General features: G+C 34.0%; 1 protein-coding gene across 1 annotated transcript in view; it reads left to right on the top strand.

Moving 5' to 3' along the window:
* The window catches only part of LOC125678515 (SWI/SNF-related matrix-associated actin-dependent regulator of chromatin subfamily A member 5-like), a 60,925-nt gene that overhangs the window by 22,378 nt on the left and 22,101 nt on the right, over window positions 1-16,446 (top strand). The window contains exons 5-8 of the mRNA XM_056156988.1: window positions 1,388-1,493; window positions 1,741-1,969; window positions 10,384-10,418; window positions 14,168-14,195. Coding sequence (XP_056012963.1) covers window positions 1,388-1,493; window positions 1,741-1,969; window positions 10,384-10,418; window positions 14,168-14,195 — 398 coding nt within the window. The remainder of the gene's footprint in view (window positions 1-1,387; window positions 1,494-1,740; window positions 1,970-10,383; window positions 10,419-14,167; window positions 14,196-16,446) is intronic.

The following is a 16,446-nucleotide window of genomic DNA, read 5'->3' as shown; positions in this document are numbered from 1 at the left end:
TTAATTGTGCGTGGAGTGAATAATGAACAAATTGGGAAAGCGAATACAGATTGAATAATGAATAATCCGTGAACCTTTGTTTTTAACTTTTCAATACACATAGAGCAAAAGAGTGAATAGATGTGAAAATGAAGAAAAAAGTGAATGTAAATGCAGAGTTAATGAACAATGTATGAATTATGATCTTTTAGAACTCAATTAGAAAACCTCGTTTCACTGTGATGTGATAAAACTAACCCTCCATTCAAAGAATTGTAAATTATCAATTGTGTTTGATAGTTATACCAATTAAAATGGATAAGTATAAAAAGCTCACAGGTAACACAATTATTTAAGAAGACCAAGGGATATGATAATTAGGTGGCCATTAAGGCTCGTGGGTCTCTTTTATACAAAAGTAGTTGATCATTAAAGAAAGACACATATATTTTTAGCTCACCTGAGCTAAAAGCTCAAGTGAGCTTTTCTGATCGGCATTTGTCTGTCGTCTGTCCATCCGTTTGTCTGTAAACTTTTTACATTTTGACTTCTCCAGAACCACTGGGCCAGTTATAACCAAACTTGGCCAAAAGCATCCTTGGGTGAAGGGCTTTAAAGTTTGTTTAAATGAAGGGTCATGCCCCCTTCAAAGGGGAGATAATCACAAAAATAGGGTGGGGGTCATTTAAAAATCTTCTTTTCAAGAACCACTGGTCCAGAAGAGCTAAAATTTACATGAAAGCTTCATGACATAGTGCAGATTCAATTTTGTAAAAATCATGGCCCCCGGGAGTAGGTTGGGGCCACAATAGGGATCAAAGTTTTACATGCGAATAGGAAAAATCTTTAAATATGAGCCAAGGTGACTCAGATGAGCGATGTTGCCCATGGGCCTCTTGTTTGGTCATGGGGTTAAAGGTCAAAGTTACAGATGATGATCCCACAAAGTTTACTACACTTAGAACTTTTAAATTTTATACAAATGTTGTTGATCCTGCAGTTGAACATGAAAATGCAGATATGGCAAAAGAACATAATCACTCCTCTTTGTCATTACAAGCATCAATGAATTTTGTGTCATTAGCACTAGGACATATAAATATACTTGAATTAAGCTCTTGGCAGAGTCCTATCTGGCTTAATCAGTTTTCTAGTAAATTTTGTAAATGAAGGAACATGAAAAATTTCTTCAAACTTATAATCTAAGTCTATATTTTGAATATCTTAAGAAACTGGTACTTCAGCAGGTAGCTGAGGATGGCAAAATGTGAAATTAGATTACATGATTTACGTAGTATTTTTTTTTTTTTTTTATCTCTTACTGGTACATTCGCTATAAAGAAAGTTTTTCAACATATGATAATCAACTGTGCCTGTACTCTATAGAATCCTTTTTAATATATTACAGACACATTTTTCACAAGTCGTGTGTGGATCCATGGTTGTTAGATCAGAGAAGCTGTCCAATGTGTAAACTAGACATATTGAGGGCTTATGGAATGCATGTAAGTCATGTTAGTATCAAACCAACATACTTTACTTAAATTTTACATTTTATGATAAAAGTGGTAAATGCATACTCATAACTAAATTACCATTAGCACTGCTTCAGCAGTTTGTATAATTTAACTCTTGAAGTTCTTTAGTTTAAAACAACTCTGAAGTGAAAGTAAATAGCACATTGATCAGTATATTGAAATGACATTGTAAGTAACTGTGAATACTGTTATGTATTACCTTGTCTGATTTTACTACAAACAGTTGAACAGCAGTCAAGAAACAGTACATGCTGAGCCTGACAGCAATGATCTGACAGCTTCAGGGCTGGAAGGGGATCCCATCATGTTATCTTCAGATGACCACCCTCACCATGATGGCGTGGAAGTTCTGTTGATTCGTCATCCATCAGTACACTATCATGGGTCAGACACATTCTGTGATGAGGAAGGAGAGCATGGGAGTCTCACTCAACCTCCCACCCCTACCGAAAGTGGCCATGAAGTTATAGATATTGAGCCCAACTCAGACAGTGAATCAGAGTGTTCAGAAAGAAACTCCTTGATGTCGGGAGGAAAGTCACGATCCTATGATAAACTGGGACGATCATCCAGTCTTCATGATACAAGTGATGTTTAGAGCTGGATCACATCATTGCTTGTGTTAATACCAAAGAACAATAGAAGATAGTTTAGGACAGAAGAGGCCAAAGAAAGAGATTAGGCCATCTTAGATAACATGCATCTGTACTGAAATCTCATTCATCCTGCTTTGTATGATTTTGTTTTCTCTTTGCATGGTAGGATCTGTTATAGGTACATAACATTTCACAGGTTGTTAAAGGAGCTAATCTGATCACTAATGCTCTTGTTTGCAGTAATCTTTCATTTCATTAAATCTTGGATGTGTGTAAAATTTACCAACATTAGAGAGGAGGGTATTTCATATTTATATGCAAATATGTACAGGCAGTTTCCAGGAGACATACAAGCTTTAATTTAATCATACTGTAGGATTTGACAAAATTGTTGAATCTCTGGCCAAATATTTCAAAATTCAGAAGTATTAATTTCTTCAGTTTTATTTATCATGTTTATTCTGTTGCATGGGTTATTTTTCTTTGTTGAAGAATTTTGAAAAATATAATTACTGTTAATTCTTGATTTTGTGGAGATTCATTATTTCCTACACTATATTAGCTCTGAATGATTATGCCAATCATTTTTTATAGCCTTACTAGAATTCAAGTTATCTCCCACTTCAATGCATCAATGATATTGAGCAGAGCAATAGCCTGATGTGGCAGAGTCTACGAATCAAGAGATTTTTTTTTTGGTGTAGCGGCTGTAGCCAAATACATTAACCTATAGCAAATGTTTAAAGTGTTCACCTTCATTACGCAGTTTTGACTACAGCTGGTTCATAAATGTTGTTTAAAACACACAAATTTGAAACACAAATCTTGATAGATTACAAAATGCAACCTACATATGTACTTCTTTTTTTACAGGGATAATTATTTTAAACTTTAAAAATGACATATTTTATTGTTTTAAAAGTGCCAACATTCTGTACAAGTTTGCCGAATATTTAAAAAAAAATATGCTGTGGTTTTAAGTGATTCACTGTCGATATACTTGCATACATATTTGAAATATCAACCTCTCTAATATTAATATTTGGTGATATTTATTAAATTTTCGTTGATGACGTGAATATATGCATACCTATTTCCCTCAATGGATCTAATCATATTTTTAAGATTCATATTTAGTTTGACTTGCATATCTATATATAAAGTATATGTAGTAGGCAAATCAATGCATACTTGTAATTAATGTTGTTTGTGCTTATTGCATTGTAAATGTTGCATATAGTCACAGTTTACTATTTTCACCCAACTCAAATAATTGTAATGATAGTTATTCATGTATTGTGAACATTGGAATTGCACGTTAAATATATTGTGTGTAATATGTTGTTTTGCTTTGAGAGGTAGAAAGAGAGAGTGAGAGAGAGATTTGTAAGTCTGCAGTAACTAAAACTATCAATGAATTTAAGTCATCCCATATTTCTTCTGTGTCCAACAGCACTTACAAGCTGGTAAAGCAGCATGCTTAAGAATTTTATTTTATTAATTCAATTTGTGAAGTTTGTTTTAGTTATATGTATTTCATTGGGCTTTTTTTTCAAATTAAGTTCATTTCTTTATTTAAGATGGTTTGCATTGTGAAATGTTGGAAGAAATTGATGTATGAAATACATGATATGTTTTGGATGAGAAAGTGAAAGAGAATAGGAAATGGGAGTAAAATGAATGTAGAGTTGAGACTGAATGGGTTTGCTTATGAAGTGGAAGAAGGAGCAAGGCTCCAGGGCACATGTTTTTTAGGTATTCATTATTGCTCTTGTTCAAACGAATATTAAATTTGACTATTACTGAATTATGTTGCCATGCTGCATTTTGAATGATTTCCCTTATGTAGTGTAGATTTTGCAGACAACGAATTTCAGTCTAGTGTGCTAATATTTAGTTGGTGTAAAGCATGCTAACAATCTGTTGGAACTATTTTGCACTTGTTACTCCCTCATCACAGAATAGATTGGGGTCTTTGATTTCAAATTTGTGAAATGGTTGATAAATGGAAAAATATGAATATCAAAAAAAGTTTTAATGTGAATGTTGCAGTTTTGAAATTAGATTTTAAGAAATCAGATCAATTTAGAAGTAAGTTCTGATGTAATTATGCATGTGTTTATCTATCTATCTATTTTACATTGTTTTGGAATTTATGAAGAGATTTTTTTATTAGACACCATACTTTTCACAAAGACAACCCATCATGGTAGAATTGATAGAAGGGATAAGTAGAATTTTTTTGCACTGCAGCAATGTGATATCTTGTTGATGTTGTTTATTTATTGATATTAATTTACACGATTTAAAGATAGTTCTGTGTGTATTTGACTTATGTATTTACATGTGTATGTTTTGTGACAAAAGTCTTTGCCTCATTCTTAAGATCTACAGGTTAAATCATACATCAGTTTAAGCTATGAAATACATATGTTATGGTAATGCAGAAGATATACATGTAGCGTGGTGGTGATGCTAGATTTCTGCAGAACCCAGACAATTATTAAGGTAAATGCAATCATTTATCAGTGATTGTCTGACACTTTTTGTTCAGGTGTCACATGACTAAAATCTTGACCTAATTCTAGTTCTTGATACATTAATAGTGCGTTATTTGTAGGGTTTTTTTTCAAGGCAGCTTTAGTCGTGTTCAGTGTAGAACATCTACAAAAGGTGGCATATTGATGCACCCTTTATACCCACATCCTCATGATTGACTAGTGTATCAGAAATTAATCATTCGCAAGGGGTTCCTCCATAGTTACATATAAAATTACTGTGTGAACATTAAGGGGAAGGCCTTTACATGTAATTAAGTGTTCACATGGCTTAAAATATAGCAGTTTCTACAGAAATCTCAATTTGCTTCAATACTGGTCACATCAAAATGGAAAGGTGTCCATCCTTGTATTCTCCAGACAAATTTCATTTATTGAGTTGGGTTGTGCCTTGTATAAATTACTACAAAGCAAACTGTGCTTGTGTTTTCCCTTCAGGTTTTGTTCATGACAATATTTATGTAAACGAGATTTAAAAAAAAAAAAAAAAAGGGTGCATGTGACAGAATCTCGCAAAGTTACTATCTTTTATATGTACAGATAAGTCATGTTCTGTGGAATTAAAAAATCCTAGTGTGCCAGGCCCTAGTAAAAATCTGAGAACAGGAAGACCAGTGATACATTATCACAGTAATGGTGCGGATAATGAAATAGTGCTATTACATTTATTCCACATATCACCAACACCAGGCACTACTGGATCATTAATCATTAGTCACTCACTTTCACCTGTTTATCAAGAACAAATAGTTAATATGTAAGCAGATCTATCAAAGAGTCATCCGTTATTATCAACCTAACAACACTGTCCTTATTTTGGCCCATAGAAGCAACTAACCACCTCAAATTAATTAGTGTTTCAGAAAAATCAAGAATATTTGCTCTCATTTCATTTTTGCTGTACTTTTAAAAGCATAATTTGAAGCCATAGTATACAAAATTTGTTTTGATTTTGTGACACTGTATTCTGTTGCAAATGTTTCTATACATTAATGTGTGTCTGAAATAATGCATACTGTAAGGAAATTGTGAGATGCTATAGAACAATATTTTCTTGATAGTTGTATGTTCAGTGGTACTGAGTGTATTGTTTGTGATGAATAGTACATGATGAGATTTATACTTGCCAAAAGTGTGTACTTTCATTGTCAATTGTTCTTTTTAAATAAAAAAGTGTGTACTTTTCAATGACCTGTAAATAATCTTTCTTATTTTTCTGTTATAAATGTCTGTTAGATGTGGAGTATCATACAGTGTTTATTAAAAGTCAAGTTACTGTAAATGATCTTGTGTTGTCCTTCTTAAATTACATTCAAATGTACTTAAACAAATATGTGTTTGCCAAAGTGATTTGTGAGTTGATGTGGTTGCATTGGAGACTGAAGAGATCAGAGTGCTGTTAAACGCATGTTTAAAGAATTTTTTCTGTTATACCCTTTAGGGGCATCATCTTTGTCTTGTAGGGCACTACAAATCATATACATTTACTTTAGAAGTTTGATAGGTTGGTCGTGACACTTGCAAAAATATACCACTAAGCAATCCTAAATCACTCACCTGACCAGCAGTTCCTAGCAATAAACAAGCTTGAGCAAAACTATCATTATACAAGCAGCTTGGTTCAGAATTTTTTTTTCAAAGGTAACGACTAAAAATATATTATCAAACTTCATTGTGGCCCCACCCTACCCCTGGGAGTCACAATTTTAAATCTCCACTATGTTGGGAAGCTTTCATTTAAATTTTAGTTTTTTTGGCCCTGTGGTTCTTGAGAAGAAGATTTTTAAATGATCCAACCCTATTTCTGTGATCATCTTCGCTTTGAAGGGGCATGGCCCTTCATTTGAACAAAATTGAATACCCTTCACCAGAGAATGAATTGTTACAAGTTTGATTGAAATTTGCCCAGTGGTTCTGGAGAAGATTTTCTTACATATCTGCATGTAAAACTTGGATCCCCTACTGTGGCCCCATCCTACTCCCAGGGACCATAATCTGAACAAATTTTAATCTACTCTATATCAGGAAGCTTCCAAGTAAATCTCCACTCATGGCCAATTGGTTCTTGAGAAGAAGGGGTTTAAAGGATTTGATTTATTTATTCGCATGTATAAATTTGATCCCCTGTTGTGGCCCCAAAATACTCCCGGGGTCATGATTTTAACAAACTTGAATCTGCACTATGTCAGGAAGCTTTAATGTAAGTTTCAGCTTTTCTGGTGTATTTGTTCTTGAGAAGATTTTTAAATGACCCCACTCTACTGCATTTTTGTGATTATCTCCCCTTTGAAGGGACATGGTCCTTCATTTGAACAAACCTGAATCCCCTTCACCCAAGGATGACTTGTGCCAAGTTTGGTTGAAATTGGCTTGATGGTTTTGGAGAAGAATATGAACATGTGAGACACAACGCTGACAGACAGCGGACAAATTTCGATCAAAAAAGCCTTCGGCTCAGGTAAGCTAAAAACTGCATATAATTTGAAAAATTTATGAAATGATTGAACATTCTGAGTTTGTTTGAGAGAAAATTCCAGTCATGACAATAAATCGAAATATATTTGTATCATACTTCATTTACTCAAGACTCGCACAAGGCCAAAATTTGACAGTATTGTCATGAAATGTACATGTATTACTAAAGATATTTTGATATAGTACTACTACTACATGTATATGATCATCTCTTAGGCTTGCAACTAGGTAAATGAAATCTAAATGCAGTGAAAATTCACAATGGAAATTATGCATACATGTTCTTGTTTTCGCTTTCTCAGAATCTGCTTCCTTACCCCTATTATTGTGGGTAATTATTATTGAACAGGAGTATGGCAAGCCCTTTTACTATTTATTCGTAAAATAAGATATCTCTTTATATAAGAGAGATATCTCTTTTGGTTAAAGAGATATCTCTGTAAGTTAGAGATATATCTTTTTACGCTTGGGAGATATCTCTTTAACCAAAAGAGATATCTCTTTAAACAAAAGAGATATCTCTTTTGTTTAAATAGATATCTCTTTACGCTTGGGAGATATCTCTTTCTCTTTGAGAGATATCTCTCAAAGCTAAAGAGATATCTCTCAAAGAGAAAGAGATATCTCTATCAATGTAAAAAGAGATATCTCTTTAAGTTAGAGAGATATCTCTTTAAATTTTCAAAGAGATATCTCTTTAGATTTTTCCTCCCGGTGATCATAATGACTTCTCCCTGTTGCATTGTTATTGAAATGATGTAACCTTATTTTTTAACCAAGCAAAATACTTCTAGTGTACAAATGGCGGGAAAGGTTGAAAAGGTGGTTGGGGTAACATTATCAAGTTGCCGAGAGGCGAAATCTAGTCTAGCTCGCATATTTCATCAATTTATTGTCTTTGTTTTTTGTTACCTTTAAATGTATACATTTCACATGCGGTAAAAGGCAAAATCTTCCCACGGGATTGCAGCCATCAGGGTGTTGCTAAAGCGCGGAACGGAAAACGCAACGGAATTTAAGATTTAGAATGATTAATGTAGATAAGATAACGGTAAAAATCGGAGGGGGGGGGGGATTCATTTTGATTAAAATCACCAATTCGGGAATTGTTTACAAGCGATAAAACAACTTTATCTTAAAATTTTGCATCAGAAATTGATTAATCGAATTTAGTTAAACGTTAGTATAAGAATTTACAAGGCATTTTACAAGAATTTCGAAATTTCGGCAATGACAGAGGTGTTAGCGAGCAGTGACACAAATGGGTAGAGAATGAAAAGAACACACGTGGTTTATACACCCCCCCCCCCCCCCGGTGGCAAAACGTCATTAACGCACATGTACACGTATTTACACATAATACCGTGTAAATGTGTACTTACAACAAGGAGTGTGATATGTATAAAACAATAATAATTCATAATCTTATTTAGTCAACAAGTTAAACATCTTTTGTTTGATTTATCATTTTTTAACTAACAGGAGACTTAGTAACCGGAGCTCTCCAATCCTAAATAGGGAGGACTTCTGGCAGTTAATTTTTAAACTAAATACTTGTATAGCTTAACATTTGGATTAATAATGAGATGACTTTTAATTCCATTGAAGCATAAATTCTGTGTTAGCTTTTTAGCTATTTCATATATTATGAAATAAATCTGTTAATTCCTCTTCCTACTGGTCGTAAACTTCACCCTAGATAGCATTGGTTTTGTTTCAATCTTTCTTTCCTGTTGTATCTCTTCAGTTTCAACACTACTCCGCAGGATATCGGTAAAAGTACGAACTTTCACATAGATTCATCCCAAATGAGGAAAAACTTTTCTTCACCGGACTCGTTCGCTTTAAAATTTGATGTGATACATGAATGTATATTGTACCAGGTGTAGAACTAAATTGAAATTCAAATTCAGTTATCTTATAAACATATGTAGTTCGATTAAAAGCACGTTCGATTTAAAAAGGCTATGTTTGGGGGAAATTGTTCAAAAAATTATTTTATCTTTTACAATGTTGTTTTCGGGGGGGGGGGGGTGTACCTTTTATTCATTGGATGGGCTCATAAAATCTTTTCTTACCATACCAGCCAGAATAAAGTAATAGGATTTGAAAGAGGTTGAATTATAATTCAAGTCTTTTTCAGTATGTTACCTTATTTATTAAAGCCGGGAAAAAAGATGGTGCCAAAAGGCTTGCTTAATATTTTTATTAAAACTTACTATGTAAAATATTAAGCAAGCGTCTGTTGGTACATTCATCCACATAACACACCGTGTAAAAATACATAATAATGCATTATATCAATATGAAATGGTGGATTCTGAGGATGAATTCCTGTTCTCTCTGTAATTTCTGCATTCCTTATTCAAAATAAGCTCTTTGATTTTGCAAAATGTTGACCTCCTCATAACATTATTGCATAATATATTTTCCGTTTTCCGTTCCGTCTTCCGTTTCATTTTCCGTTCCGCGTTTTAGCAACACCCCAGCCATCATTGTAAGGTTTGTTTTGGCGGGCTTCCGTTTTAGGGAGAATTACTTCAGTATTCAAACTAATAAAAATATTGGAAAGAGATATCTCTTTCTCTTTGAGAGATATCTCTTTTTCAATGATTAAAGAGATATCTCTTATACTTTGAGAGATATCTCTCTAGGAATTCATAGAGATATCTCTTTAAGTGAAGGAGATATCTCTCAAAGTAAAAGAGATATCTCTCAGAGTAAAAGAGATATCTCTTTAAGTGAAAGAGATATCTCTCTAAGTGAAAGAGATATCTCTTAAAGTATAAGAGATATCTCTCAAAGTGAAAGAGATATCTCTTAAATTGAAAGAGATATCTCTTTAAGTGTAAGAGATATCTCTAAAAGTAAAAGAGATATCTCTCTAAGTGAAAGAGATATCTCTTATTTAGAGAGATATCTCTTAAGATTAAGAGATATCTCTCATTTTAAAGAGATATCTCTTTAAAATAAGAGATATCTCTTTAATCTAAAGAGATATCTTATTTTTCGAATAAATAGTAAAAGGGGTTGCCATACAGGAGTGTACAGAAAACAAACCTCAGATTAAACTGTCTCCTAAAGGAGGTATTCTACATCGTCATAATGGCTGACTTCCTTTAAAAACATGGAGGAAAAACTCAATATCAGCAATATTTGACTTTTCCTTTTCAATTCAAATATTTAGCCGAGTAGCTCAGTAAGTTAGCATACCGATTGCTAAACTGTAGGTCACAGGTTCGAGTTCAGCAAGGGTTTCAAATTTTATTGTTGTTGACAAAAATAAAGTAAATTTGTAAATTTTCAACTTCAAAATACTGTTGTACATATCCTCCACTTTTCATCTACATCAAATTTCTGTGGTGTAGCATACCTCCTTAAATCACAACTAGTATGTCGCATATTATCCTCCGGCCAGAGTATCTTCCCCAACCCATGGTCCTTCAGCCAGATCATGTTGAAAAGCAGGTAAACCCATCAGCCAGACCATGACTGAGATCATCACACCCTACATGATCTTGGAGATCATCCCATCCCCACGTGTCTAAATTGGTCAGATCTTGTTGGAGATAACCCTACCCCACGTGTCTATAGGTCAGATTTTGTTGGAGATAATCCTACCCACGTGTCTATTGGTCAGATCTTGTTGGAGATAATCCTACCCACGTGTCTATTGGTCAGATCTTGTTGGAGATAATCCTACCCCATGTGTCTATTGGTCAGATCTTGTTGGAGATAATCCTACCCCACGTGTCTATTGGTCAGATCTTGTTGGCGATCATCCCACCCCCACGTGTCTATGTAAAGGATAAAAGCCAAAAACTGTCCTTTCTGTGAGAGAAAGAACTGCATGATCTCGGCCCGTAGAGCCTCGATTAGTTCTTTCTCTAACAGAATGGACAGTTTGAGGCTTATATCCTACTTAAAACATTACATCTTTTGTTCTAAGAATGAACAGGCTCAGGTAAACCCATTGACAATGATAATTATTAATAAAGCTATTTTTGAATAGTCTGACAATATAACCAGTCTTGCGTGGAAGTCTGTTTCTTTTGTTCACTTATTGGATAGTGTCAGGTAAGTAGTCTTGTACTGCAGATTTTATATTTACTCACTCTATAGTACTGAGCCATATCAACATGTCTTCCTCTGATGGGGTGAGCATTTTCATAGCACAATCAAAATTTAAGGATTTTAATGAAAGCACTGCGAATATTATCTTAATGAGTGTTATATTCTGGATCTGGAGGGTGAGAAAGTTATGGAGCGAAATTTTGATCTGAAAAACATATTTGGATGAGGAAATAATTAACGCCAGCCAAAAGAACCCAATACGTCCATCTCATGAAATGAAATTATTCATAAAAGCGAAAATAATCATTCAGAATTAGGATATGCTAATAAAGAAAACATAAAAAAGCGTTGTGAAGAAGTTTCGGAATGTGTCTCTGAATCCAGCGAAATTCAAATACAGTATGGAAATATGTCTTTCAAATTTAAGTTTTGATAAGATATAATAATGGCCAATGGAATTTAAAAAATTATTAATCTTAAAGTTGAAACAGAGAATTCTACTAAGGGAAAATATCGTTTTAAGTGTTTCAGTGAATTTTTAGATATTTGTGTTGATTCTTACTTGTAGGGAATTTAAAATTAAATATGTATCTCTTTGACAAACATATTGTCTTTCTCTTATTTTCAGCCTACCTGTACACGTCTAATAAGTTATTGGGTTTACCTGGCACTGTCCAATAAGTTGACAATTACTGTCCATTATTTTTAAGAACGGACACTTATCTGTCCATTCTTAAAAAATAATGGACAGGAATTGTCAACTTATTGGACACCTACAGGTAACCTTTTCACTACAAGTGGATTTTCTTCTATAAGAAAGCCTAAAAGACAAAGGATTGCATAACAGAAATGTTTTAATGGCTAGATCTTGTCGGATATCATCCCACCCCACGTCTTGTTGGATCATCTCACCCCTCGAGTCAATCAGCCCGATCTTGCCAGAGATCATCCCACCCCACGTGTCCATCAGCCATATTTCGATCAACCAGATCTTGTCAGAAATCATGCATGTGAATATAATAGGAGACAACAGGTACATGTATTTCAGTAAAAAATTAAACCAAACATAATCTCTTTGATGAAGTTTATATTTATGGAGCGCAAAATTAACATAAACTCAAATAATTGAAGATATCTTCAATTATTTGAAGATATCATTAATTCAATTATTGCTCTCTTTAATTGAATTAATGCGCGCATTAAAGCAATTATTGTTCTCATCAAATTAATTAATGCGCCCTTCAATTCAATTATTGCTCTCATCAATTGAATTATATTGCGCGCATCAAGTGATTGATTGATTGATTGTATCTTGCTTAACTTGAGACAAATTTAGGCCTATGCTCGGCGCTTGAGAGTTCTTTAGCGTGCCACACCTACTGCGACACGGGACATAAGTTTTTAAGGTCATCTCCGAGGACCCGTGACATTCACACCTGATGCCGAACGTTTGGCGATGGAACTATCACTACCCGTTTTAACGACTTCCAAGGGTCTGTCGCGGCCGGGATTCGAACCCCGGCCTACCGCATGCGGAGCGAACGTTCGAACCTCTCGGCCACCGAATTCAATCGATGAGAGCATCAGTTTAGAGCTCTGTATAAACAATTTGATGATCTCTTTAATTCAATTGAAAATATTTTTAATTATTTACAATGATTTGTATAAGAAATTATTGCGCGCATCAATTCTTTTAAAGGTCGAGAGCAACAATTAAATTAAAGAGATCATTAATTCAATTGTGAATATGTTGAATTGAAGATATCTATATATAGTTGCTCTCTCCAAAAGAATTATTGCTCTCATCAAATGAATTGATGCGCATCAATTATCATTAATTCATTTGAAGAGATCATTAATTCAGTTAAAGCGTGCATCAATTCAGCTGTAGAATTAATGCTATCATCAATTCAATTAATGCGGGCAATAATTCAGAAATGAAGATATCATTAATTATTTGAAGATATCTTTAATTATTTGAGTCTAGGTTAATTTGGCGCTCCGTATACATACTAAGTTCAGTATAGAATCGAGCATTTCTTTTTGATGATGGGATGACTATGTATTGAGCCCCACTTGCCATATCGCTCATCCGAGCAGTAGTATTTTCTCTTGTATAAAACCTAAAAATCCTAAATTATGGCTCCACAACGAATCGGGTCATCAGGGGGCGGATCCAGGAATTGCGGTTACGGGGGGCGCCCCTTTATGAGGCAGGGGATCTGGGATATTACAGATTTTATAGGGCTTAAAATATGTCTCCTATTTAGTCATTTGTACTATTTTCTATGATTTTTTATTCGGTGACATTAATAAATTTTCTATGATTTTTTATTCGGTGACATTAATAAAATGACGCAAATATTAAGGGTTTTTGGGGAAAATTATGTTCTCCCAAGAAAGTAATTCAAGAAATCAACAGATTTTGTCATTTATTTCTCCGGGAGTGGAAGAAGTTATTGCTTGTTTTATCGTTTAGTACATTTTTCTAAACACGATACCACGATTTACCTTGAATTTGAAAATTTTCCGCCCCCCCCCCCCCCCTTAAATCCGCCACTGGTCATGCTATGTAAATTAACAACATGAAAGTAATACTGTAGTATGTACCGTCGTTGTTGGGAAGATTTTCGAATTCTCTTCAATATTCCTATGGAATTTTTTGTATTTCTTTGATATATGTAAGTTTTTGTGTCCTTACTCTGGCTTCAGGAGCAATGGTGTCAACATACTTTAATTCTAATTAGAGTTTTTAAAAAAGCTTACGTATGGTCGTCTTTAAAAAGAATTAGACCGAGAAAATAAGCACCGCCTTCAAATTTACCTGGTCTGTGAACCCTTGTCAATCAGGAGAAATTATGCTTCAGATTGGATGCTAGAAATTGATGGACATTTAGTTACTATAGTCTTTGTGTATGTACCTTATCTATCTTATCTGGCTATCGAGGCGTCCGTGATATCTTTTGATGTTTACCGTGTAAACCTGCTCGACAGGGAAACGGTTTTGGCTTTTTCATGTAGAGATAGTCACACAATAATAGTAGTAAATGATATATTGTCATAATGGTTGACCTCCTTTGGAAACTTAGCTTCCCGTTAATATTTATTTTCAATAAAATAAAAGTACGAAACAGATGTGGAGGACTCTGTGGTATCTTTTATTTCGAGTTCACAGGAATATATCGAATCGACATATGGATGAAAATGATTGTTGTTAATAGATTTCATCACGAGAATTATTCACTCATATGGAGACGTCACCACTGCCGGTGAAGAACTGCAAAATTTAGGCCTATGCTCGGTGCTTACGGACATTGAGTAGGGAGGGATCTTTATCGTACCACACCTGCTGTGACACGGTGCTAACTTCGCTTTTTGCGATCTCGTCCAAAGGACCACCCCCATTTAGTCGTCTCTTGCGACAAGCAGGGAGTACTGAGGACCTATTATAACCTGGATCCCCAAGGGACGTTGTTAATAGATAAAATGTTGATATATCTGAATGTCGAGTTGAAGGCCACAGTAAGAGGGTCCCCCTCATGTAGAAGCTTTTGAATAAATGACCTGTTTTGTATTCTTATAAGGCAGAATTCTACATGAGAAGAAATAATTCTCTTGCTGTGGCCTTCAACTCGACAGTTGGATATATCGACGCATTTAATCTACATTGATTAACTTTATACTCATTTTCATTCATATGCCGATTTGATATATCTCAGCTGTGAACTCGAAATAAAAGACACCATGTAGAGTCTTCCATATCTGCCTCGTATTTGGATATCAACTGCAAACTAACAACACAACTTTATGGCAAATGAGATGATTTCAGGTTCTCCATCGTCAACTTCCTGTATCTAATGTAGCAATATTCCATTACCATGCAGCTGCATATGATGTTTATGTCTCTCAACTGATTCGATACGTGAGTTTATTTTCTGCATATAATCAATTTTTAAATTGAGACAGGCTACTGACAAATAAGTTGATATTAGAGGGGTTTCAACATGTTCGTTTTAAGTCAGCAGTTTGCGAATTCTAGTTTCTATAATTTAAAAGTACAGCCTATCACTATGGAGCGCCAAATTAACATAAACTCAAATAATTGAAGATATCTTCAATTATCTGAAGATATCATCAATTCAATTATTGCTCTCTTCAATTGAATCAATGCGCGCATTAAATCAATTATTGCTCTCATCAAATGAATTAATGCGCGCTTCAATTCAATTATTGCTCTCATCAATTGAATTAATGCGCGCATCAATTGAATTAATGAGAGCAATAATTGATTTAATGCGCGCATTAATTCAATTATTGCTCTTTTCAAGTCAATTGATGCGCGCATTAATTCAATTAATGAGAGCAATAATAGATTTGATGCGCGCATTAATTCAATTATTGCTCTCTTCAATTCATTTGATGAGAGCATCAATTTAGTAGAAATATTGCTCGCAATAATTAATTTAGAGCTCGGTTTAAATAATTTGATGATCTCTTTAATTCAATTGAAGATATCTTTAAATCATTTACAATGCTTTTGTATAAGGAATTAATGCGCGCATCAATTCTTTTAAAGAGAGCAACAATTCAATTAAAGATATCATTAATTCAATTGTGGATATGTTGAATTGAAGATATCTTTAATTATATAGTTGCTCTCTCTAAAAGAATTATTGCTCTCTTCAAATGAATTAAAGATATCATTAATTCAATTGAAGAGAGCAATGATTGAATTAATGCGCGCATTAAATCAATTATTGCTCTCATCAAATGAATTAATGCGCGCATCAATTCAATTATTGCTCTCATCAATTGATTTAATGCGCGCATTATATCAATTATTGCTCTCTTCAATTAAATTGTAGCGCGCATCAATTCAATTGTTGATATCATTAATTCATTTGAAGAGATCATTAATTCAATTGAAGCGCGCATCAATTCAGTTGAAGAATTAATGCTATCATCAATTCAATTAATGCGCGCAATAATTCAGAATTGAAGATATCATTAATTATTTGAAGAGATCTTTAATTCAATTAATGCACGCATCAAATGAATTGATGATATCTTCAAATAATTGAAGATATCTTCAATTATTTGAGTTTATGTTAATTTGGCGCCCCATATATCACTGGGTCGAAAGCTGTCTGACGTGTTACATACCAATTACCGGTATTTGGCCGTTCTGTACATAAGGATCATTCCGTTTAGGCCAAGTAAAATTAA

Source organism: Ostrea edulis, chromosome 2 (genome assembly GCF_947568905.1).
Source record: "Ostrea edulis chromosome 2, xbOstEdul1.1, whole genome shotgun sequence".
Lineage (NCBI taxonomy): Eukaryota > Metazoa > Mollusca > Bivalvia > Ostreida > Ostreidae > Ostrea > Ostrea edulis.
This window is presented reverse-complemented; position numbering and strand designations above follow the sequence as displayed.